At 38.3% G+C, this 27,489-nt stretch overlaps 1 protein-coding gene across 1 annotated transcript; it reads left to right on the top strand.

Annotated features, from left to right (window-relative positions):
* Positions 1 to 7,549: 7,549 nt before the first annotated feature.
* cdh5 (cadherin 5) lies at positions 7,550 to 25,200 on the top strand. Its single transcript, XM_030766503.1, has 12 exons — positions 7,550 to 7,678; positions 12,430 to 12,654; positions 14,477 to 14,759; positions 14,876 to 14,989; positions 15,238 to 15,405; positions 19,583 to 19,767; positions 19,926 to 20,179; positions 20,316 to 20,452; positions 20,638 to 20,747; positions 20,853 to 20,955; positions 22,903 to 23,145; positions 24,531 to 25,200. The coding sequence occupies exons 2-12, from the start codon at positions 12,430 to 12,432 to the stop codon at positions 25,025 to 25,027; spliced, it is 2,319 nt and encodes a 772-aa protein (XP_030622363.1). The 5' UTR covers positions 7,550 to 7,678; the 3' UTR covers positions 25,028 to 25,200.
* Positions 25,201 to 27,489: the final 2,289 nt, after the last annotated feature.

Here is a 27,489-nt window from a genome sequence, read left to right as displayed (position 1 = left end):
GCTCTCCTTCTGAAAAAAAAAAAAAACACCAGTTGCCAGAAAGAGGGTAAATGAGGTTTTTCAAAGCCGTATTTGTACATGCTGACACTAGACACTGACCCTCAATAGCATAGACTTAAATCTTGACAAACTGTGAACAGGAGGTCCCCTTCCTGTAACCACTTTCTAAAAAATGAATAAGCAATCTCTGAGACATAGCACATACTGAAAGTATCATCTGACTTTTTTTTCTTTTCTTTTTTTTTTTTGTGAACTTCTGTATTCTGTTTGGTCATTCACCTCAACATGAGTGGACTTGAACAGATCAAACTGGTACATTTTATTGAAAGAAGGATGTCCTTTTGGGAAAACAGTCCATATAGCATGTTGAAAGAGACTTCTGTGGATCTGGGAAAGAGGAGGGGTGGAAAGCTGCAGTATTTAGCCCCAACAATATGACCCCCCTCTCCCTCCCTGTCCTAGATAAAAAATTTCCTCACTGCTTTGTTTTGGATGACTGGGCCACAAAATTGGATCTTAAAGCTAAAGATTATGCTAAAGCCACCAGTGAAAGGCTGAGCTGATAACACTGTAACATGTTTCAGATATAAAACAGGGTTTAAGTGAGCCTTTCAATCTTGATTCAATCTTCTTAAATAGTCTAATAATCTTGTTGCTTGTTAAAGCAGCCTCACATGAGTGATTACAGTTTTTTTTTTGTTTTGTTTTGTTTGTCTGGCACCCTTTAGTATCGTAAACTGAGGCTACAGACACTTGCATCAAACACTTTAGATGTAGATTCCACATGAATTTTGTTTAACAGTTGCAGTGGAATGAAAAAATTGTTAACCGACAGTAAATGACGGACAGTTAGTAACTGTAATGAGGAACATTACAGTCACTAAGTAAGAGCACAAATGGAAGAACTCTGAGACTGGACTGACTTCTGTCTGGCAGCTGAAGAATGCCCGTTTCAGCATCAGGTCAATCCACTTCCTCCTATTGAAACAGTAGCAACATCCCTATTTAAAACCTTTAACCTCCAGCTTCCTGCTGAGAGAATGGAAATCCCTTGGATCCCACACAGCTGGTTAGTTGAAAATGTTTGTTCCTGAAGATACTGAGATGAATCATGTCGGTGAGATTTTAAATATGGTATCTGTGTGTCTGCATGACAGTGTGCATTCTCATCTTCACATATACGCATACACAGTAGAGTACTGCAAATTTAGCAATATCATTATTCTGACTCAGTAAGGCTTTTGTCTGGAGAAGAAGTAAAATGGACTAACATGTGGGTTAGAAAAACAAATTCTCTCACTTGCCTCTAACGAAACAAAGAATTGCGTAGCTAGAGTCGAGGGTTTTCTTTTGGCTATCCTTCCTATTGGCCTAATATCATGTGTTTGCAATCAGTTTTTTGAGGCAAAATCTGCTCCCTTATTAAAAATAGGGAAAGCACAGCCTACGAATTTCAAACACAGGACATGAATGGCAGATTAGTTTGGGTCTGGGAGGAAGCCGAAACTGACGCTACGGAAATTACTAAAGGGGCTGGAGCTGCTTGATTAGGACTGTACAGATGAGATTACCAGACCTCTCCATTCTGTGCAGCATGCAGGAGAGGGGAAAAGAGGACTTTGAAGCTGCCATTACTAATTATGAGGCTGACATGCCAAGTAAACATTACACTATGTTGGGTTGTGACATCAAAGGCAAAAAGACAGATACATGAGTAACACCGAGTGACTAATTCTGACTAAATGTGTCCATTTAAAATTAAAATAAAATAGGCTACTGATACTTTGCTGAGTACAATCTAAGTGTGGCCCATAGTATTGGAGAGCACAGTCAAATCTAGCATGGGTCACTGCCACAGAAATATTAAATATATTTATCAAATTCATGAAATGAGTGAGATGATGTACTGATGTGCTTTTAAATGTAAAAGTGTAAATGTAATGCACTACAACAGCTTTCACAGAGCTCAGCAAAACTTCTTTTAGCTTTTGTCCATGCGACACAACCACAATCAGCAACAACACCATGTGACTGGCTGAGCCACTCCCAAATGTAAAGAGTAGGAGGTTCCTCATCACATGATCTAAGGCATAAAAACAGTTCAGCATAATTAATGAATGCATAGCCTGATGAATAAAATAAACATTCAGCTCATTTACAGGACAATTTACAGTATTTACAATAAAACTCTGTGCAAAAGCAGTTAGTGAAAATTCACGAAATACAAAATGAGATTAAGGCATATGGCCTTGTCAGACAGTAATTTAGACAGTTCACACAAACCTCCCCTAAATTAAAGCAAGGACTAGGTCCACACACATTGCTACTGGATTGTGCTTTATAATGAAAGGATACTAAGTTGAGCATTTTATATTATGTGTTCTCCTGCCACACACAATCAGAAAAGTGGGTAAGCTACAACCAACATGCTTATGAGTGACATGGCAAATCACACTGAAAGAGAGAGGGTGAAAGAGAGAGGGTGGAGAACTGAAATACACAATTGTTTCTACAGTAAATGTGAGAATACTCCGCAACAGAATATTACACAAAAACCAAGTACTCTTCCTGAAACATCACGTGTGTGTGTGTGTGTGTGTGTGTGTGTGTGTGTGTGTGTGTGTGTGTGTGTGTGTGTGTGTGTGTGTGTGAGTGCATCATTTCCCTCATCAACTGTATCTCATCCTGGTTGTATGCTGTACATCTGGTACTGATGTACCATATGACAGAGGGATTGACTGGACAGTGAGTTCTTTAATCCCTTGTATTACTGTGTCATGTGACTTATCTGAAACGTATTTAAACTTGTGCCTGTAAGCAGTCTCTTTGACAATGACTTTGGCAGACTCTGCTTGATGGACTGTGTTATGGTGACACAGGCTTCTATCTTTGCACATTGTATTTAACAAATTCCCTTCATAGACCTTTTGTCAGTGTGTTGCTTTTTTGTCCACATAGAACAGGAAAATGTAAAAAGGGTGCTTCATCATACATTTGTTAAAAAATACAAATTTTGAATTTCCAGGACAGGAAAAACACACACACACAGACACACATACACATGCGCACACAGACACACACTCAGACACACACACAATGAAACTTCTCAGAGAGAAACAGTGGTCACTTCCTGTTGTGATTAGCATACTTCAGCCATGAAGCTAGAGGCAGCTGAGTGCCAACCTTTTTGGTGATGATACCCTCACATTTCTGATTAAGCTTTCAGGTTCTGTACAAGATCTAGTCACTACCTTGAGCATTATGACAGAAAATTTCAGTGCTTTTGTGCCAAGCTAGTATACAGTGCTAGTATCAGATGAATTAAGCAGTTGCAATATGCTGACACCAAGGCAGCTGTGTGCTGCTGTGAGGTTTCACATCACAAATCAATACAGTTTACAACTATTGCAACAGCAATAAATACCAAACAGCAGTTTATTCAGCTACTGCAAGAATTTATCCATATTGCCAACTGCTATCAGCAAAACTGGCATGCCCTTAGGTTTTGATGATTTTACAAGTAAGTTCTGGAACCTCAGGATCTCACAGTTTCTTTTAACATCATCAATAATATGAATATTGAATTTCAAATGAATATTACATTGCTTGAACATATGCCATTTAAGCATGGATGCAAAAAAAAATGGTTAAACATGGATCAAGCCCTTTTTATAAACCAACATTATACACTCTTTTAAAGATGCTGGTGTGAACTAATATTTATTAAGTCTCATCCATGGATTTTTGCAAAATCACAGCTTTCCTCCCCATGAGGCAATCTCATCCCGCTATTACTCAGAATGCCATATGTCTCTGAACTTGCCGTCTGTTATTGAAAGAAGGTATGAAGGGCAAAGAAGCACACTATGATGAAACTCCTTGGCAATTTTAACTCTCACAAGTCTTCAAACCTGAAGGGATTATGTTCTGGGAATTAATGATTTCAATATGTGAGTCTAAAGAAAGCAACATGAAAGCATTGCCAGGGCCTATTTTCTCAGACAAATAAGTTGTCTTCTCATTATATATACATATGTGTGTGTGTGTCTGTGTGTGTGTGCACGAACACACATACACACGTATATATAATTTTCCTTTTTTTTTTCTATCATTGCTTCAGGTTTTCACACATTTCACACATCTTAGTATCAAAAATAATTCTGTGAGAGAGTTGTTACCATCCATGTTCAAGTTAGCTGTGCTACATTTCCTTTGGTTTCTTTAATCTTGTGGTGTCTGTGAGCCTAATGTTAATTATTTTAATCTCATTGAAGTGTGTTTAAGACCAGGAACCATAAACCCATAACCAATAGATGATACATATTCTGCATTTCATTGGTTTTACCTCTTTCATATAAATATGATGAATTAGTTTGAGTAGCGAAATAATGCAGCTATCTGTATTTGAGGCAAGAATCCATCGCTAGGGCTGCTATGACATAAAACACGATGCTTTATCTAAAATTTTTGTAATCTCTCACTTTCAAATGTCAAACCCCTTTTAGTTCTTCAGGACTGACAGAACTCAGGGGACCATAAGTCAGAACCTTGCTTGGCACTTTTGCATTGCACAGCATTCGGCTGGGTTGTACCAGTCCAGAATAATAAGTCTGGTTCGACTGAATCCATGCTACATGAGCATTTTCAAACTTGAATACCTAATCTTCGTACTGTGAAAAGGAAAGTGGCTTCCCTGCTGCATAATTTAGGACAGCTCTTTCAAATAACATGATGCATTACATGAAGCATCCTCAGGCACTCTTCATCACAGTTTGAGGGCGGTACTCCAGCTTTGAGGGGAAAACTCCAGCTTTCATCATTCCAATTGCTTTTCCCTGAAATGACTATTAAGTCAAAATATCCAGACAAGAGAAGGCTGTTGTGCTAAACCCAAGAATGATCACAGATGTGGAAAAAGCTACAATCTCGAAAGCTTTCATTGCTTTTGTCACAAATGTGGTTATGCAAAACGCTTGCAGCGCACAAGAGTGTTTGATTTCTCCAAAGGGGACGTTCGCTGTGTGATTTCAGGAGAGGGAGGGGCAAGTCCCTTACGCACTAGTCCATTTCCGTTGTGCCCCGAGGGTTAATGTTAGGATCATGTTTAGTGAATGTTAACATCTCTTTAGGTTCAGTCAGATAGGCTCTCACGAGCTGTACGTCACCTCTCAGATGGCTGCACACGCCCAGCCACTCAGCCAGTCCAAATGAACTGTGACAAGAACCCTGCTATTTTTAAAGAACACATTTCACAAGGCATCCAGTCGCTGGATGCCACGACAGCGGAGGAAAGAGATTGCTTCTCTAGATGGGAAGTACCAGCTGCTTTAGAATACCAACAAATGTGCCAGAAGGACAGATGAGCAGAGATCATTAAGATGAAGAGGAGAGACATGGATCCTCTGACCTCAAGTGAAATAAGTCCAATCAAAAGCGAGCTGCCGAGATTTGACCCCTTGAATGAAAGGTTGGTCTCTGAGAAGCAGCTGTTGATTGAGACTCATCACATGTCTCTGCTCGCTCATCTCTTCTCTCACTGAAATGAAAGAGCCCTGGTTAGCTGAGCCGAGTGGTGTTTAAGGGATTTTTTTTCATGACATAGCTCAATTCTAATATGCCTATGGTGCATAAAAATAACACTATTAGAGCAAAACCATATCTGTTGTACTCAGACACTTCCCCTGGATTAAAATCTATGACCTCTTGTCTTATGAATTTCATTTACATTTCAAAAATGGGAAATCTTTCTTGGCTTTCTTTTTTGGGTGCTGGTCCAAGTTTGGTCCAAGGTTATCATTTGAAGCGGTTTTCAAGATATTTGCACAGATGCCCCATAACAGTTATTTTCAGAGAAGTCATGTGTTGCGTATTGGTAATTATTTAATGAAATACATCCGATCTAGCACCACAGTGAATCATGTCTGAAATCAGCGTTAATTAAACTGGCAACTATCAGACTGATGTCTATCTTCCACATGTTTACCATGGCTATTGTCACGGTGCTGTCTTGATACGCAAAAGCTGCAATGTAACCATCTAGTTTCCATAAAAGGAAGAAACACACAAAGTGGAAAAAGTGGAGCATTCTACCCTATGACCAGGAGGTGACAATAACTGAGAGACTTTGTGTTTACAGAACTCTTTTTACAGTGTAAAGATTTTTGGTTTTAGATTTTTTTTTTTCTAACATAAATTAGTAGACTGAACTGCTACTGATATTTAAAAAAAAAAAGGGTGAGTTTTGGCTTGTGTATCAAATGAAATTAAGTGTTTATACAGTGCAATGTGTTTGGTGTTCTCAATATTTGTTCAATCCATTTTCTAAACCTAAAGGTCAGCGCTTCCAACAAAATGAAATGTGAGGTCATTTGAGGTCAAACCTAAAAACTTCTGAAAGCAGAGAAGAAAGACTGGGAAAGTACATAGACATGTACTTCTTCCACCGGAGAGATGTCACAACGATGTATGTCAGTCAGTTGTCCTTAATGTGGAACCAAGGAAATATACTGAAAAATAAGGATAACCTAGCAAAGTCAAGAAGCAAACAAACAAACAAACAAAGAAAAGCAAATGTCACGCATATAGTCTCTGTGCTTGTATTACTTTGACTGCCTCTCTCTCTTAGAGCCCAGGGATATTTATCTTAGGTCTCCTGTCAAATAAGCTTGGCCGTTCTGTGCAACTAATCTTACTAAACTGACTCACTCCATTCAGATCACCAGGGCACGATGCTGAGGGGCTTTGACAGAAATACACATCAGCTCGAGTGTCCCACTCCCCAAATGAGACCCCCCACTTGGCAGAGGAGCCCAGGAGAGCTGAGGGGAGACCACTCCTCTCACTTACCGGCTTAAACAAGATCTGGGTGACAGATAGAATGTGGCACAACTCTGGAGATTGTAATATCACTATGGGGGAAAAGCTCATAGGATTAACTCCTCTAACCTGTTTATCATAATCTTTATCCCATAGGTATGAATAATGAATTGCTTTGCTTTTCACTCTTCTTTTTGCGATTTCATCACAGAGGCACAAGCATGAATTTAATGACACCATCCAGCCTTCACTTACACCTTCTCTCTCTCACACACTCACATTCTTTTGCTCTCTCTCTCTCTCTCTGTCTCTCTTTTCTCTGTATCTCTTTCTCCCTTTCTCCTGTTCCTTGCATTCTCTTGCGCTCGCTCTCTCTCTCTCTCTCTCTCTCTCTCTCTCTCTTTCACTCTCAGCATGCTTCACACTAAGATTGCCGCTTAGAGGAACATGTGGCTAGTGCTCTCACTACCTCCCTCAGTGTATCCAGTCCTGACAGACTGCTTTGTGATGCATGCATGCCTCAGTCTCTTGCCCCGCACACAGTGATTTCTCTGTGATCGGGGGGGCCTGGACAGGTTATCTGTCTTCCTGGTCAGGAGCTGGCTGCCCACTCCACAGAAGAGCCGGGGACAATAACAGGAAACGTGTCGAGGTTTGAGCTGTACTGGGCTGGGCTGATCTCTCCGGTCGCGGAACTGACATCGATGTCCTGACCACAGCGTTCTCTGAACTGAGGACAGGTTGACAGAAGAGCTGAAGTTTGGAAAGCACTGTTCTGAGACACAATCAATTAGGATCTAGTTCTGTCCTTGACTCTGGACTAAAACCCAAGGGGAAGAGAGTTGAGCAGACTTCAATTCTGGTAAGATGTAAATTCTATTCTCAATCATATTTGTGTGTGTGTGTGTGTTTTTTTTTTCTATTTCACCTACTTCACATAGCGTTGAAGGTGATGACCATTTTAAAAGAAATTAAATCTAATATCAATTTTAAGAAAATATGTTTGTATCAGGACAGACAACCATCTGGGGTTCTTTTAATAGCCATATCCCAAAACATACTATATATGAAATCAAGATGTGAATAATGTTTTCGTAAGTATGAGCGGAGGAAATTCCAGGATGGCTTAGATACCCCTGGGAATAGCTTAATATCTGCTGTATTAATGTGACACAGTTCTCATGGGACAGAGGAACAATAATAAATCCTTAAACCATCTGTCCTGCTTTTTCTTGAGTTACACAATAGTGCCTCGCTCTTTGCAATATTCAAATAGGCAAACTGCAGCTTGTTACAGCTTGTAAATTGCACCTGTTTATTACATTTTATAGTTACTTAATATCATTTGAAAATAATACACTGTTTTATTCCATTCACTTTATGAGTAATGATGCTTCTTACCACAGGCTCCTTTGTCTATGTGTTGTGTGTGCCCAATTAAAAGAGCAACACAATTCCAGCTTGGTGTCAGTAGTTTGACAGGGAATGTAACAGCTTGTGTGATTTCTTGATATCTTTTCCATTGCTAAATGAACACATAGAACTTAGAGAAGGTGGAAGAAATAACATGACAAGGGATGTGATGTGCACAACCTGTCAGAGACAACATCACCCCAGAGAAATTTCTGAAGGGTGTGTGATAGCAGAGTGAAGAGTCAAGCTGAATTTTCCTATAGGAGTGAGTAGGCAGACAAATTGCTGGAAGCTTCTCCATGATTAAGCCTATTTTAAACTACAGGCCACACACACACACGCACACACACACACACTATCACACAAACACACTTCATTCTGCATGCAGATCAATGTCGCAGAATTAGGTCTTTAAAATGACCGATAACATCAAGGATTCTCTTTTCAAAGGAATGAATAAAGCTCCACATCAAAGTGCACAGATGTTTAATACACCACCCCAAACTTCACATTTATGAAGGCTAAATACAGCAACATGTTTTTTTTTTTTTTGCTTGTTCTTCAAAAACACGTGCAATCTGACATAGGATTCTGTTGACAGTTGAAATTTGAAGAGATAAGCGAGCATGTGAATTTTTTTCACATGCTATTTATACAATTAAGTACAAATCAAACATTGTAATAAACTTCACTGCTTGTTTGACTAGATTTTAATCATAGTCATCATTACTGTCATTCTTTTGGCTGAGGGGGGTTGGGGGTTGAGAGCGACAAGGTCTTAAATTGAGCTATACACACGTTTTGGAATTTAGAAAATATGAACAGAGGAAAGCACATCTTTGTGGTTATGTCCCTGTATCATTTAAGATGACTTTATGTTATGTGACAAAAAATTGTTTAGGTTTGTTCTCCCTCTTGACCAGTATCACCATCATGATTATTTTACAGGAGCATAAAAAAATATAACACGTAAAACACAGAGAAAGAGAAAGAGGAGTGACACAATAGAAAAGGAGTGACTTGATATAGTGAAAAAGAAGGGTAAAGGAGAAAAAGAGTGTGGGAGAGTGAGAGACGATGGGGGGTAGGGGTGAATTGCAGGAAGGGTGTGAGTGAACAGTGGCATTATGGTAATGATGACCGTGCATTAGAAATGTGAACGTTATTTCCCACAGGCATTGTGTTTGTATTTCCTCTCGATGATGAAAGAGATTTCATGTCATGGGCTCACAAAGACCATTTAAATCATTTTCAAATGATGCCACTGTGTTTTTTTTTTTCTTTTTTTAACAACGCATTTCTTTTGTGCCTTTTGGCAGCTGCGATCGTTAAGACTATACATCAATATTACCAAAACGTCTGAGATGGGGAAATATTATGTAGTCAGAGTGAAACACTACTCTCAATAAAAATCAAAACGTTTATACACAAACTAGCGTCCAGTTTTAGTCAGGTTCTGTTCATTTGATTTTCAACATTATTAGTCAATAAGCTTACTGTCTCATCAGTCGGAGAGTGACAACAAAAGAACAGCAATCAAGAGAAGGGTCAAGGCTAACATTTAAAAAAAATGTAATTTGAATTTTTTCCTGAGATATAGTCTTTTTCTTTTCGGGTTCGCCTTTGTGGGTATTGAGCCCAATTTTTTTCACTGTTTCTTTCCCCTGATTTCCACTGTTCGTGCTTAAAAAAATAAGTCACTACATGAGAGATCCATTCGCTGTAAGTTCAGTTCAGTGTCCTAGACACTGTGAATGCATTGCCTTGGGACCAGGGGCTGCTAGGCCTTGTGAGAGAATAATCATTTGAGTGGAGCAGTTTAGAGAGGTCTCAGGCAGAGATTTTGCCATTTGGGAACATTTAGAGTATATAATCCACCTCATCTTAGTATTATCAACTAAATGAAGGGAAACAATAAGATAGGCACCATCCAGCTAAAGCGTTTTATCTGGGTTGGGAATATTCTGATTGTTCAGCTTTTATCTACGTTTACAGTCCTGGAGATATCTTGCATTTATCCTCCATGTTGTTTTGAGGGTCACCACCTCTAAACAGAGCAGAATCAACAATAATTCCAGCCAAGTTTTTTAAAAAAGACAGAGAGCTGAACACTGAAAAAAACAATTTACAAGTAACTATAAATGTATTTTTCCTAGCTCATATTTTTGCATTGTACCTGTTATTTAATTTCTGCTGGGCTAAATGAAAGTGTTTATCATGTTTGATTTGTTCATTTTTCTCAGTGGGTTAATATTTGAAAGCATATTCCTTACATTTTTATCCTGAGTTACAATCACAAGCAAAATAAAATAAATTAATTAGCCCTTGTGCCCTGTTTCTGAGGAATAAACTGCTTTAGTGTTATGCTGTTGTTTAAGTTGAAGGAACAAGCATTAGCCTCATCTCCACCTTCACCGACATCTAGTCTGGAAGCTGAGCTGTAATGACATGCATTGAAAATGAATATGATATGAAATTAGAATGATAAAATGCTGTAACATAAAGGTGTTGTAGTGTGAACCTAATCTAATGCTACATTTAACCATTAGGCCATCACAAAAAAGAATGTCTTTTGTGTCATTGTGAAGTTACTGTTTATTTAAACTTATCAACCAATGAACTGGCAAACGCTGCTTTTTTTTTTTCCTTTTTTTTTTTTAATCAGAATTTTTTGTATTGCTCTAACAGAGTTCTGTGCCTCTCAGACTAAGTATTAGAGCTGGGTGTTTGCACCCCATACACTGTTAAGAGAACATGACACCCCACCTCAGAACAGTTGGAGAGACAGGGATTGGCTGGTTTTTGTATAGGTCTGTGGTTGCTTACAGGGCGCTGTGCAACCATTTGCATATCAAATATGTCACTCCTTGTTTTGTGCACGCTCTGTGGTGAGTTTGTGGAAACAACATTCTTTCATGGGTCAAAGTCATTTCTTATTTGTTTGTTTAAATACAAGTTTATGTTAAGTGAATAGATCAATTTTAAAAGAATCAATAGTGTGGTGAGGATGGCATATAAAATGGTGCGGTTATGATGAAGGTCAAGGATAACAAAGCATAGAGATTTTGTAACCTATGCTTGAAAAGGTACAGATTTTTGCTGAAGGTTTTGACCCAGACTGATTTTAACCTGGTATACTAATATTTAAGGTACATTTTGATAGAGAAACAGGTTGTTTGTTCAAACCAATTTAACTATGAAACAGTTTCATGTTTTATTCATAGCATAGTTGTAATTAAATTATGTTTTGGCCTTTTTTAAAATTAAAAAGTTTAACCTTTTAAAACAATCTAGAACTCCATTTATGCTGAGGACCACAAGCTTTCCACTGATAATTAAACTGACTGTTGCAAGATAAACTCAGGAGATATATAGACAAAGCAAAACAGGGACAAGCCAGCATTGTAGCACATGTGTAAGTGTTTTCATGTCAATTATCATGCAAATTATATCGGAAGACAACATCAAAGCATATCTATACTGCTCACAGCTGACTTTTGTGTAATTTATTATCTACAATATTATTTTAGGACTTTTGTCCATAGTAATACTAGTTCTTATAGATGATGGTAAGTGCAGTGACTGGGTAGTGGTACTAATAACAGAGCACTAAAATTTGTATTAGAAACAGCACATTTGTTGGACACAAAATTTATAAACGAAAAAGTTTTAGCAGTGTTGAAGTATATATTTTCATTTTAATATAAAACTGTTGACATGTACAGTTCTGGATTATGAGAATAGATAGATAGATAGATAGATAGATAGATAGATAGATAGATAGATAGATAGATAGATAGATAGATAGATAGATAGATAGATAGATCTTTTAAACCATCATCAACAAGGTACCCAGCAGCTGCTTCAGTGAATTGATTTTCCATTTTGCAGTCTACAGTGTCAGTGTTCAGAGTAACCTTTTTTTATCCATTTCTTTGTAGTAAGACAATATTGTAACTTTAAAAGATGAATCAGATTTTGTTCCCTGATTTATACTGCAACTAGAGATGGTCACATATACTCGAAGAGCAAATTCATCCGGATAAAATAAGTATATAATTTCACACTGACACTCATAGTATTCACACTAATAATTTTGTCCTTGAGCTGCAGGCCTTGTGATTTTTAACTGGTTTAAGGATTGATTGGTCTGAATTTTAAAAGCTAAACTATCCCTCCTATCCACTCATCTCTTCTCAGATGGCAGGATCTGCTCAGAAGCAGATGACAGGAAAAATTCTTTGGTCAGGCCTTATGGCTGTGGCCTTCACCATCAACATGGCAGTAGCAGAACTGGGTGCATCACGAACAGTCCTGAAGCAGAACAGCCCAGTTCTACACAGGCAGAAAAGGAAATGGGAGTGGAACACACTCAGCGTACAGGAAGAGCTTCTCAGGAAATATTTGCCTCAGAAAATTGGAAAGGTAAGTTCAAAGAAAGACACAAGAGATATTCGGAGTAGATCAATCAAAGCCTATGCCTCTTTTATGTGAATACTGGAAAGAGGATGGACTAACCTATTGCCTGACAACTGCTCTTCCCTGGTGTCTCATAAAATGATTCTATTCTAAACAAATTATACAGAAATTAACTCGATTTATTCAATCTTTAGTTATGCTTCAAAATAAAATGCATGGGCAGACAGATGATAACCTGACCATGTACAAGTACATGTAGTACAAATTAAACAGGTTTGTAATAGAGCCTGACCGATATGGGATTTTTAAGACCGATGCCGATTTTGATATTTGAGGATTTAAAAATCCGAAATGATATATCAGCTAATATTTTTTTCTTTTTAGAAACACTAAAGATTTTCCCTAACATTTGTTATGTGTAGTTATTTAAGAGTCCTCACCAAGATAACACATAATGTAGTTTAAAAATAAACTTATTTAATTGTCATAAATAGTACTTCGAACAAAAGTACAAGAAAATATATTAAAGTTTCAATAAATAATGCAATAAACTGATACACTGACCTAGACAGAGTGAACGCTGCTGTTGAATGCATCTAACACTACACAACTGTCTGCAGCGAGGACTTGGGATTTTGGGATTTCACACTACACGTTTGAAAGAGAAGCTAGATAACTTTGTTTGGCTACCACGCCATGTAAGATACTTGTTCAGCTCACGTTTATTTACGTCTCCGCTCTGGTTTAATAATTTCCAATGGACCGTAACTACAGACATGCTGTCGCTGTTTCATTTAGGCAGAATAACATGGCATTAGCCTGCTTTGTGGGTAACCTACTTTAGCAATGGACAGCGTTATAAGCTGCTGTAAGCAATGTTGCCAGAGAATTTTTGGAAGGAACGCGGGAAATATAGGACCACTGTTTGTTTACTCGCTAGAACCGCCACTCAGTTTCATGAATAAACCTACAATCAAGTTTGTCAAGAGCTTAGCATACGCCAGGGGCAGCGCGAGCACCTGTCGTTAAACCGTAACGTTAAACGTAACTTTGATGCTTGAGTGACGGTACCAGCTTTCACGTTACTGTAGCTAAACCAAACGTGGCTGACATGAACATCATAACATTGTAATGGTTAAAATATCTGAGGGGCATCTAACGCACACCTGACACGAAGTTCAGTTGAATTCATAAGCTTGAAAGTTTACTGAACACTTCAGTTTACAACTAACCCAACGACCGGCTGACCTCTCTCCAAAGTAAAGTAGTCCTTCCTCTGACCTATATCTCCCTCCAAAAAATCAGTTTTTCTCTACTTCTCCTTCATCCCAATATTCATTTCAAAATAAAAGTCCCACACTTTATGTGCTACAATATGGTTGAAGGATCTTCCGTCTCAGCATTTCTTTTTTAACTGTCATTTATAGGCTGATACCGATTTACAACACCGATACTGATTTATCATTAGCTCATATCGGCCGATAGTATTGGCGCGCAGATTTATCGGTCGGGCTCTAGTTTGTAAGTTTGTAAATTTGTATATATATCTAAGATCAAAATACTTTTCAAGGCATATTGAGCTTTGATACATATACATATGTAGAGAGAGAGAGCAAGGTAAATAACAAAATGTTGTAGATACATCTTAGAGCATCTTTATGAAGTGAAAATTTCATATATGTTTGTTTTGTGTTTCACATATGTCCCCCTTACATTTAGTGTGAGTATAGTGTTAAGAAAAATAAATTAAAAAAATTAAGGAAAGCTATGACATGAATGTTCTTAACATTCTCTCTCTCTCTCTCTCTCTCTCTCTCTGCATTGTTAGCTAAAGAACGATAATTTCAATGCAAACACAAAGTTTATCATTGAAGGAGAGGGAGCCAATGATATTTTCATAGTAAATGATCAAGGAGATATCTTTGTCAGCAAGACATTGGATCGAGAAACCAAGAGCCAATACCACCTTACTGCGCATATTCTGGATGTCCTTACCAACTCTTCAGTGGAAGCAGATTCAAAGTTTATCGTAGATGTCCTCGACATAAATGACCACAGCCCTGTCTTTCAAGAACCCTTAAATGGTTCTATCCCAGAGAGGTCTGCGGCAGGTATAACCAATAAATACTGTACAATTTCATCTACTCCAATATAGAAGCTGTCTTTGTGAGAATAATGTGATTTGTTCACTTCATGTGTATGTTAAAAAAAATGATGTCTTTTACAGGGAGTACAGTACTGATAGTAACTGCCACAGATGCAGACGATCCAACCTCTCCTAATGCACGTATTGAATATGCATTGTTAAATGGAACTGATCTCTTTAGTATTGATGAAGAAGGTAAGATATCATCACAGCCTCAGAATTTTTCGTCTCTTTTCTTGCTCATTCATTCATTGATCATTCATTCATTCATTCAGGAAATCGAAACATTTGAAATATGCAAAATTCCTGCTGATGTTTTCATTAATTATTATGTGGTTGCATACAATTTTATGAAATTGATATATAAATAAATTAATATTATCCACTTAAAATTCACTTCTAGAGAAAAACAAGTTCAGTCAGGCATCCACTATATCTTTCAGGGGTCATCACTACAAAGTTGAACAACTTGGACCGCGAGAAGCAAAGTGTTTATTATATCAATGTCAAAGCCAAAGACATGAAAGATCATACAGCTGGGAACACAAACACCACTACCGTAATCATCACTGTTACAGATATAAATGACAACAGAGCCACCTTCAGGAAATGTAAGTACACTGATAAGACCACAATCAAGTATTTAATACCTTTACATGTAGTACATATGTATGTAAAAAGAAAAAGTCTTGTCTTGCCCTTTCTCCGACAGGTAGTATCTTCTTCAAACTCAGGCTTCAGAGGCCTGGGAAGTATAGGGTGCAGCACAGTATTTTTGCTTGTCCTAGGATTGCTCTCTACTGGACTGAGATTGTAGTTGTCATTCCTTGGATCTGTTGGACCCATTCTTACCACTTAAGTGTCATGGCCTTGTGCACTCATATAATAATGGGACTACTGTGGTATTCACTTATCACATTTTCTCTGGTTCCTTCTTGAATTACTGATATTTCTCCAATTTACCCCATTCCTTTTCTGTGATTTTACCATCACCTGGGATTCCTCACCAATCACCAGTAGTCTTTTCTGCTCCTTAGCTATTATCAACATCAGATCTACAAACGATACGCATTTTATAACCAAAAATTGTTCAACGGACTCAGCGGACTTCCATTTGTTTAGATTTAAATTGTTTAGCCTACCTGCTAAACCTTGTAAATGGAGCAGGAGAAGGAAGTGAGGCAAAAGAGCTGGAGCACTGGTCAGGCAGAGACAACAGAAACAACGAGAAAACCGTTGCCCTCTTCGAAGTATCCTTCTAACGAATAATGTTCATCGTAATGAACATCAGAATGTTAAGACTAATGCGACTATGTTTAAAGCTAGTAGTGACATTTTCCCATTAATGTATTTTCACGCAGACGTAGCTCATTTCGGTCTAGAGTCAAACAGACCATATTTTGTAGCAATTTAGTTCCAATTCAACTGACTCCCTCCTCCGATATGATTACTGTAAGCCCGGTTACGCTGAAGTTAGGTTTTATCAATATCAGATCGCTTTCACCTAAGGCGTTGCTTGCTAGTGACTTGATCAGTGATCTTAGCCTTGACATGATGGGTTTGTGTGAAACTTGGTTAAAGCCAGACGTTTTTCTCCCTTTAAATGAAGCTCCACCCCCTAACTGTTCCTTTTCCTGTGCTACTAGGGCAGCAAAGAAAGGTGGGGGTGTAGCTCTAATCTATAATACTAAATTTACTCTTAACACCCTTAGTTTACCTAATTTTGACTAGAGTAACTAATGATCTTTATTAGCCATGGATGCTGGTGCTACTTCTGTTCTTATTCTACTTGATCTGAGTGCAGCATTTGACACGGTCGATCACACTATATTGTTAAAGCGCCTGAAAAACCAAATTGGCATTCGTGGCCTGGCGCTCTCTTGGTTTAAATCTTATCTCTCTGAGAGAAAGCAGTGTGTCCACTATAATAATGTGACCTCTGAATACCGCAAGCTTAACTATGGTGTTCCTCAGGGATCAGTCCTTGGCCCTCTTCTATTCTCTATTTACATGCTGCCTTTGGGTGACATTATTCGTAGTTACAACATTAACTTCCATTGTTATGCTGATGATACTCAGATTTTCTTACCTATCCAGCATAATGACTGCTCTGAATTGGCTAACCTTGAGGCATGTCTTTGTGCTATTGTGCTAAGACAAGGGTTGGATGTCTTCAAATTTCCTGATGCTTAACGCAGGCAAGACTGAAATGCTGGTCATTGGTCCCCCTACGCATAAGCATCTTTTTAGTGATCTTACCCTAAATTTTGACAACTGCATCATCTCTCAAAACTCTTCAGCTAAAAACCTTGGAGTGATTTTTGACTCTAGTCTCTCGCTAGTCACTCATATCAAGAACACAACCAAAACTGCCTTTTATCACCTCCGTAACATTGCTAAAATTAGGCCCTTTCTAAGTATGGCTGATGCAGAAACCATTGTTCACGCATTCGTCACGTCTCGCCTCGATTACTGCAATGTTCTTTACTCTGGCCTGCCTGCCTCTAGTACCGATAGTCTTCAGCTGGTCCAGAATGCTGCTGCTAGAATTCTGACCAGAACGAAGAAGTTTGATCACATTAGCCCTGTCCTGGCTTCCCTTCATTGGCTCCCAATTCATACATGGGCTTGTGCCCTCCTACCTGTCTGACTTAATTACACCCTATAACCCACCTTGCACCCTGCACTCTTAAGATTCTGGATTATCGGTCATTCCAAGAGTTAAAAAGAAGCCCGCTGGCAACCGAGCCTTTTCCTACCGCTCTCCCTTCCTCTGGAATGGTTTACCTAAAGAAGTTAGAGAGGCAAACTCTCTCAATACCTTGAAAACAAAACTAAAGACTTATCTATTTTCTCAAACTTATGCATGATATAATTTTGATTTGACTTTGTTATAGATATGTAAAGCCCTTTGAGACTATAAATAGTGACATTGGGCTCTAAATAAATATTATTATTATTATTATTATTATTATTATTATTATTGTTATTATTATTATTATTATTGTTATTATTATTATTATTATTATTACTGTTATTGTTATTATAATTATCAAGTCGCTTGGTTAGTCAGCCATTGGTTCTTTATCTGTTTGGATCTGGAGGTCCCCGAGGATCTTAGCTCTTGTGTTTTTCCCCCAATCTTTGTGGTGCCTCCACATATTTTGACTTGGGAGTGCCCAACCCATATTCCTTGCAGAAGTTCCTGTGTATGTTCCCTGACATTTGGTTGAGCCTTTCAGTGTATGCTGTTCCCATCTGTACACTAGCCTGCTACTAGATGCTGGGTGGTCCCAGGGGTACTATCTGAAGCTTGGATCTTGTCTGACATGGTTCACCTCAAGACATCTCTGTCTTGGATGTCTCATTGGATAAAACCATCTGCTAAATGAATAAATGTAAATTTAAATATAATGCATCTCAATGTCTTTGGTGAAAATCCTGGTCAGGTGGCTCAATGAGTCCATGTCTCTTGGTGTACAGGTTGATATCATCTGTGTACAGGACGTTGCTAATGGTAGCTCCACTCTTGAACCCGTTCCATAGCTGCTCTTAGTGGTGATCTGGCCAAGAGGATACAGCCCTGTGCAGTGCAGATAGAGCATCTCCTTGGTATATATCACACTTGATGGTCATCTGGGCTACTGCTTCTAGTGTTATCCATCAGAGGTCTGTTGAGTTTTTGATGAAGGTTCTACGTGTCTTATTGACATTCTGTAGTGCTAGACATTCAAGTATCCATTAGTGTGGCATTGAGTTGTATGCTTCATCCAATCGAAGCTATGTTTAAGTTAGTGTGCCTGGTCTTGGAGTCTTCATGGACAGCTCAGTTTAATAGTAGCTGGTAACCTGGCGCTTGGAGCCTTGGTGTTGTTTCCGCAATGCAATGCTCATGTACCTGCAGACTTGTTAATTCAACTTGGTAGCCATGAGGCCTGACATGAGTTTCCATGTTGTGGATAGTCAGGTTATGGTGCTGGTCCCTTGTCGAGGTCTGTCATGACCTGCACTGTCCTACCTGGGATGCAAGTTTGTTGCCAGCACCTTGTTCATTGGTGATGCCAGATGGATATGCAGAGCTGCTAAGTTCTTTAGTCAGTAGGCAAGGATCATGTCAGGTCCTTGTGCTGCCTAGTTCTTCGCATTTACAGCCATTGTTGGACATCTACTGTTGTGATAGTGACCAGGTGCTGCTTAGATTGCAGTGCTCTGTCTTTAGGTCTCTTCACCACTGGGAGTTGGTGTTATGGGATGTCTCTTTGTTTCATAAGCTTTTCCGGCACTGTTCCATTTTAACTCCCAGTGGATCCATGGTTGGTGTCTTATTTCATTCCAACTAAATATATATTTTGGATGTTTTTTTGGAGAGGAGTGCATTCATTCTTTTTGCCTCTGCTTCTTTTATGTACCTCTGCAGTCTGGCTACCAGTGTTGTCACCCTTAATTTAGCACAGTTCATGGGCTCAGTTATGGACATATCATTGTAAAATCTACCACCAAGTGTAGGAAGCCTAGCATGGTGGTTGAAAATAGAAAATAGTTCTTCTTTCTCAGTGTCATCAGCTGACCATGTAAGTTAGCTTTGCTGTTGTAGTAGCATCTGAATCAAGGCTGTTAGTTCTTGTCCAGATATGATTGGTTCCAGTCTCATATTCAGAGGTAGACAAGTGTAGTGTTAGAGGTCTTGCCAAAGGATTTTCATCTCTATAGTGATGATGTGCTTGGCTGGGGAATATACACATACACATACATATGGATCTGTATATTCATTTTTTTTTCTTTCCAAAGCAAAATACTCTTTTGATGTGAGAGAGGATGAGAAGCCAGGTTTCAAAGTTGGCACATTGGAGGTTGACGATTTGGATGAAGTAGATCATAAGGAGCCTATATTCACCATTGAAGACATGTCAATTAAATCTTTGTTTGACATCCTGCCAAATCATCATAAAGATGGGAATCTCAACCTAAAACAAGTAGGTCACTTTTTGGACAGTCACTGTTGTCCTGTTACCTTGAGTATACAGAGATACAGAGAGTGATTTTGTCACAGCATGAGGGCATAAAGATGTGTGTAATCTGAGCATTGCAGAGGATATTGACATATTCTCCTAATCTTTACAATCATCCACAGAGGCTTAATTATGAAGAAAAGAAAAGCTACAATTTTGGGGTTATGATCAGTGAAGATATTAAAGTAGTACCAGACAACCAAGGAAAAAGTCTACTCACCAAAGCCGAAGTTGAAATCAGAGTAATAGATGTTGACGAGCCACCAGAGTTCACAAAGCAGCAGTACAATTTCAGCATCCTTGAAGGCAAAATAAGCAATCCATTCATAGGAACTGTCACCGCTACAGACCCTGATAAGGAGAAACACAGAATAAGGTACTAACTTGCATAAAAATACAAACCTATTCAAATAACCCCACTTCATGGATTGGTCAATTAACCAACAGTGGAACTTCCTATATTGTTACCATGTTCCTTTGTGAAGACCTAAGTTCTCTCTCTATGATTCTAGGTATTCTATTGAAGATCCCAACTGTCCCGTGAAAGTCAACTCTGGAACAGGACAGCTGACTCTACAAAAGGAGCTGGACAGGGAGCTTCAGGACGTTTATGAGTGCCAGGTCACAGCACAAGAAGACCAACCTAATGGTATGGCTTAATCATTAGGCAGGGTGCTAGTCAGTCATGAATTGTGATATACATTTGGTAATTAACTAATTTTACAACAGTTCTCGTCCTCTAAACTTTTGTAAAGGTTATATCCTTCTTTTCTGAAGTTAGGAAAATAACAACGTTTATGCTAATGCAAGAATGTCTTCCTTTACTTCTTGTAGGTCTCAAATCTTATGCAACAGTTAAGCTGTCAGTTCTTGACGTTAATGACAACAAACCAGAGCTATCCGCCCAAGATGTGTATGTTTGTGAGAATGATAAGGCGGGCACGGTATGAAATTCTAAGGCTGCTATCTTTTAACTTTTATTTCTAACACTGCTGAATTTACTCATGGCTTAACTGACATATGTCTGCCCTACTCTGTCTCTACTACAGGTCATAGGACATATCAATGCAACTGACAAGGATAAACATGTGGCTAGATTTCGCTTCAGTCTGGCAAAAAAAAGTGAAAATTTTTCACTCTATGACAACAACAGTGAGTAATTGCTTTGGTTCAAAATCTTAACAAAATTGTGTAATCATTAGCACTTTGACACTGATTATTCCAAATGTAACCTATATACTTTTACTAATCCCTTGTGATTCATTCTGTACTATAAGACAACTTTAAACAAAGTTGAGGATTACTTGACATGTACTTAAGAGGAAATGAGAACATCAACAAACCATGCTGAAGCAATCAAAAATTTAAAAGGTACAAGCATTCTTATAATCAGTGGTCTCTCACTGTTAATCAACATGTGCCCTTACTGGAATTTTTAAGTGTTTAGTCATCACACAGAGAGAGAAGCAACACCACTATGCACGAAATGTATGCACTGTTAAGTAAACTCTGTTAAATTCAGTGTGTTTCAGTGGTCAGTAACTACTATAGCAGAGTGACATGCTATGGACTCCTCCATGTACCCCCTCAGAAACCTTTGCACACATACACAGCATTCATTCTCACGGTATAACAGAACTTGGGGTGTTGTGAGAATTTACCATCAGTGATGTGAGACTTGACTTGGGGTATTATACAGATTGATTTTGGGTGATATAAATAGACAAAAAAACTATATAACAACAGCCAGTATTTGTGAACTTCAGTTCTCTTACTTTTAGAGCTCTGCTTGTATAAGATGGAGAAGGTGTGAGTTTTTGTGTGTGGTAAAAGAATTCAGTTATCAGATTTACCTAACGTTGAAATGCATTAAGTTACTATTACGCTATGAACAATTAATAACATACAGCGAATAAAATATGAATTTTAAAATAAAATATATGGCAAAAAATCCTTGTGACCACAGACTCAACAGAGTATGCTGTATTAAAAATTCACACAGAGTAATCTCAAACGATATTTCTTCAGTTTATCTAATACAGAAAAATATCAGCATTCCCTTGTCTTATTGTTCTTTTTAAAGTCTCTGGTTAAAATGGGATTGAAAGTATGATACACAGCACTCTCAGTGTGTTTGAACTGAGGATGTTCAGAGAGATCCCTGTCTCACACGCCAGACATTGCACTCAACCGTGTCTCCATCAGCCAGGAAAAAAACAATGCCTTGGAGAAAGGCATATTATTCCAGAGTGAGACAAGGGGAAGACAGGGTTAGCTCTGAAGAAACAGTAAGGAGTAATATGACATTCCAAATGCCTACCATCATTCATTGTTTGTAACAACAGTATTTCATCATAATCTTTAAGTCAGTCATCTTGGCATGGGCATGCGATCTACAGAATAACTGAGAGAACAAGAATCTTAATGTATATTAGTTTGAAAAATATATTAGGGCGCATGCTTGGATATGTTTGGATCTAATAGTTTTCACTGTAGTGTTAGCATACATTCAGAGAGAGAATCCAATCAGAAAAATCTGCATGACATATCTAAAATGAAATATTGGTCTACATTCTCCTTGTAAGTTAATAATTTACATAACCTTTTATAATTGTTCCTACAGAAAACAAGTTAAAACTTACAGTTAAGCATTTAGTAACCTAATCCAATAGCACAACATCACAACAAGTAAGCAAAAACAAAATAAAAATAAAAATGGTGAACAGCAAAAGAGGAAGCATGTTTTGAAATATCTCATTTTCCTGCATGGTCTGTCAAAAGTGTGACATAATTTCTGATCCACAACATAAAGCCAATGTATTTTGTACTTTTGTATTATTGGTTAGTCAGAGTCGCCCACTGATTAGGGCCAGTTGGGATTTGGATAATATATGGGGATGTGATTTCAGTGCAATATTTAACCAAGCAGCACATATTTGAAATTATTCCTGTCAAAACACTGCTACATTTTTAAGGTTATAACATTAAGAAACATCAAAATAGTAGCCAAATAGCATTTCCACAAGTTTGTTTCAGTGGCGTTTTTAGGAGTCACATAGCGAGTAATGACAAGAGCTTGGTGTGTACCATATGTTGCAGATAATACAGCAAGTATTGTGGTGAAGAAAGGTGAGTTCAGCACAGAGGATCCGGTGGAGATCCTGGAGATTGAAATCACTGATGGAGGCATACCACCACTAAAAAGCTTCAGTCCGCTCTACATCGGAGTGTGCACGTGCCTGGAAGGGAGACAGAGAGAGTACTGCAAGCCAGCCTATTCCCATGCCGGAGTTAGCGTCAGCGCCCTCATTGCTATTCTACTGTGTATTCTTACCATTCTAGGTAAGCTACACTCACTTTCATTTTACTCCCCTTTTTCAATTTCAGTCTCAGTCTGTCTCTCTCCTTTTTCTCATTCTGCCTTCCGTTCACACTTTTTGACATTTGTTTGTTCTGCTCGGTTTATTCCGGTACCACTCATTACTCTCTTGTTCTTTCATCCAGTGAGTGATTTTCCACTCACTTCACTTACCGATATCAAACTATCACCACATTAGGAGTGTCATAATTCTGAAGTTTGCTGCTCTATTGGCTCTTTTCACTACTTCAAACAAGTAACAGAGTCTGAAAGATACATGTCTTTACATATTTTACATGTATAATGCTTGCCTAAAATTTAAAAATTCATAAAGGCCCTCGCATTAGTGAGGACAAGTCTCTGTAAAACAATGTTGTTGTTTGTTTTGGGTTTGTGAGGACAAGCAGTAGCTGATGGGGCCGCTGAAAAAAGCAAGTCATATGAAATTCATGATGCAAAGTGTACGTTAGATTAATGATACATGTGAACAATTCAAATCCCGCACGACTGCCATGCTGATATATGATATGCAGAGCACTCTCAAAGACTGAGTCTTTTCTGTACTCAAATATTATATGCCATATGTTCTGATTGTGTGTCTCCCGGCAGATGTTCAGTTATTTTCATGTGACACTGCCTTACACACTCTGCTTCAATGAGTGCTGGTGAAATAATATGCTGTAAATAATACTATTGTGTTAGAATTCCTTATATGCATATTCTCTGTAATTATCAATACATTTTCATTCCATTAAATAGTTGTCATTGTTGTGTATTAGGTAAGTTGCACACAATATTTTCACTTAGTTCACGTCAAAGGTTCCAAAGTGCTTTTACCTGGCAACCTGCAGTTTGTAAGTCTAAGAAATGTGAGATAAGTGGGTAATGGTGAGAAAATCAGCCATTCATAATCCTCTCGTGTTATGAAATACACAAAATACAGTGCTGATTAGCTATTTAAAATTTATTATTTTAAGACTGCCGTGCTGATATATGGTATGCAGAGCATTCTCAAAGACTGAGTCTGTTTCTGTGCTCAAATATTATATGCCGTATGTTCTTTGATCACAGAAACACATGGTGCCAAAGTCAGCTGAATTCATTCTTGAACTCATTTTTTTTTCCCTGTACAAGAGGTGATGATACCCTCCCAAAATATCTCTATCTACTGTATCTGTTTATCTATCTTTCTTTCTATTTTTCTATCTATCTATCTATCTATCTATCTATCTATCTATCTATCTAGCAGCAGGGGCACAGTACATGTGGTTTGAAAAATGGCAGTGAATGACTACCCTGCTCTGAAAAAGGAAGCTGTTAAATGTGCTGTAGATATTAAGCTTTGCTCATTGCATTCTTGTTCTGGCAGTTATTGTGATCCTCATCGTGATGCGAAGGCGTTACCAGAAGGATGCACTTGTCACGCTGGGAAAATCCTCTGGCGAGATCCACGAGCAACTGGTGACCTACGACGAGGAGGGGGGTGGTGAAATGGACACTAATGGTTACGATGTGTCAATCTTAAGCTCGGCCTGTCACGATGGTACCCTGTTGCCAAGGCCTGGCCCTGCACCCACTCTGTATGCAGTAGTCAAAAAGCCCTCTGCCTGCAAGGGTGATATGGCCATGATGATTGAGGTGAAAAAGGATGAGGCTGACCATGACCGTGATGGAATCCCCTATGATACTTTGCACATCTATGGCTATGAAGGCACAGAATCTCTGGCTGGCTCTCTAAGTTCTTTGGACACATCCTCCTCTGGCTCAAACTTAGATTATGATTTCCTCAATGACTGGGGCCCACGCTTCAGGACCTTGGCACAGCTCTATGGTGTAGATGGCTCTGACTCTGATGGCCTCTACTGAAACTGGAAATGGAAAAAAGGGCAGCACCCAACAGAACTCCCTCATTTTTTGAGCTCCATCAGGAGATTGACCAATGAGAGTGTTCTCAACCTTTGCTCTCTGCTGTAGTCCCCTTGAAGCCATGCAGCAGTGCCAATGACAGCAGGAAGCAAGGTGGTCATACTACGACTACTACTATTATTATTATTATTATTATTATTATTATTATTATTATTATTATTATTATTTCTCATTGTGAGGGAAAACATTTGTGGGAATAATCAGAAACTCATGACACTTGATTTGTACTTTTTTGTTGTTTTGTTTTGTAATGTAATTTGTTATATTACTTCTATTTCTTTAAATTTACTTTAGTTCATTTCAGCTTTTTATGGTCTCAGTGAGAGATTGTTCTTGTTGAGAGAGCTAAGATTCTGAAGACCCACTGCTATGCTATTCTACTCTATAACCATGGGACCAGCAGCAGAGGAAATGAAGTATGTAATTGAAGGCTACTACAAGTTTTTTTAAAGTTATCATCAACAGCCACTGCAGCTATTGTAGACAATACCTAAATTTTCAAAGTACTCTGTAACAAGGTCATATCTGCTTTCTCAGGAAATATATAGTGGCACAGAGCGCAGACCGATGACAGAATTGTGGTCTGAATAACTTTAACCTCTCCTCTCAGAGTGAGTGTCCGTCTGAGTCATGCTGAAGCATCTCTTTTAACAGGCCCAGAGGAAAGGAATGAGTTTCCAAACATGCTGTAGAATATTTTACCCTTGTTCTTACTTTTAAAATAGCTCTCATTGGATAGACACCACCAAGGCACCAGTGCAAGTTTTTTTTTTTTTCCTGCAGAAAAAAAGCAAATGATATTTACATAGTCTTCTTATTTACAGTTTAATCTGTGTATTGTTCTCATATTATTTTTCTTGATGATTAAACTTTGCTTTTACAGAGCATTCTCTTATAAATCATGAATACAATATGTGGAAGCAATCTTTCCCCTTTCCTGTTGGGGTTCATATACTCCAAACTCTGCTCTCCCATTCTCCTTTAAATGCCAAACTCTGTCCCATGTTGTCAACTTCCTGTCTATGTGACTATGAGGAAACTCACTTCCTGTTCTCTTATCTCTTAAGTAAAATAACACATTGAAACCCTTTCCTGTTTTTATACCAGAGGGAAAACCTGAAGAAAGCAGGAAAATGTTAAAGAGTAACCTGAAGCATAATGTTTTGACAACCAAGCAACTTTCATTCCTCAGTTTCCCAAAGAGTGATGCTGTCTATCAGTTCTGTCAATGATGTTTTTTCTGTCATGTTTTCAATTTTGTATTTGTATATTGGGACTACATTTTCAAGTAAATGCTGTTTTAAAACCTGTATGTACTCACAGTCCCTTTAGACAATCTATTCAGTATTACTGTACCACTGCACCAAACCTAAGATTGCACAGACAGAAAGCTACACACACAATTCTGATTACTAATACACTCAGTGTGTGAATTATTCATTTTCACAGGCAATAATGTAACCATAGTTCATAATACATGCACAGGTGTAGATAACTAACAGAAACAAGCTGAAACTGGATATATAGAAATTCTATCTGTGGATGAACTGTTCATTTCATTGTACATAGAGAATGTGCCTGCATATTTGTGTATGCATAACTTTTTTTTATCCTGTTGGCATGTGTGTTCTGTTAAATCAGTTGTACTTGACAAAACCTTTGTTTTCTATCTCTGTCCTCTGTGAAGTGCAAAGTGTGATGTGTTTAATGCACAGATTTACATTTGTAAGAGGTAATGTGTGCTTTGTGTGAGAGAGTAATTTTGTATGTAGCTAACTACTCCAGTAGATGTCAGTGTTACGCAGCCAGACAAAAAAAAGACCAGAAAAAAAAATTCAAAGAATGACTCCTGTTTATTGTGCATAAGTATGTTTTGATTTTTTTTTAATGAACAACAATATGTGCCTTTGGATATAGTCATTTTTCTATAGCATTGGATAAACTTTTTTTCAAATCTTCCATTTTTTTAATCAATAAACTTCACTTAAGAATAACACTAGGATGGCTATGTATTTCTCAACCCCAGCCCCCCCCCCCCGAAGACACACACACTATCCATATAAAGTATATGTAAACTCAAATACCACATACATTAAAACACCGATTCCGGTTTCAGAACATGGCGTTAAAAGACAGAGTCAAATTAGCTTAATGCCATCTCAAAAGAGGTGCCTTGAATTGATGTTCAGTGTGTTAGTCACAACCTTATAGGAAAGCAGATCATTGTGATGATAAACGACAGGAGGAAATTCCATTGTGACATCACAGCTCAGGCACAGAATGAGACACCCTACTGGGATTTCCTGAGGCTTCAGGCTCTACCATATATGTCCTCAGTAATCTGGACTCAGCAGTGTGTGAGTCTGTTTTCACAACACTGATTAAGGTAAAGAGGGGAACTG

This window comes from Chanos chanos, chromosome 2 (genome assembly GCF_902362185.1).
Source record: "Chanos chanos chromosome 2, fChaCha1.1, whole genome shotgun sequence".
Lineage (NCBI taxonomy): Eukaryota > Metazoa > Chordata > Actinopteri > Gonorynchiformes > Chanidae > Chanos > Chanos chanos.
The sequence above is the reverse complement of the archived record's forward strand: the minus strand, read 5'-3'. Positions and strand labels throughout refer to the sequence as shown.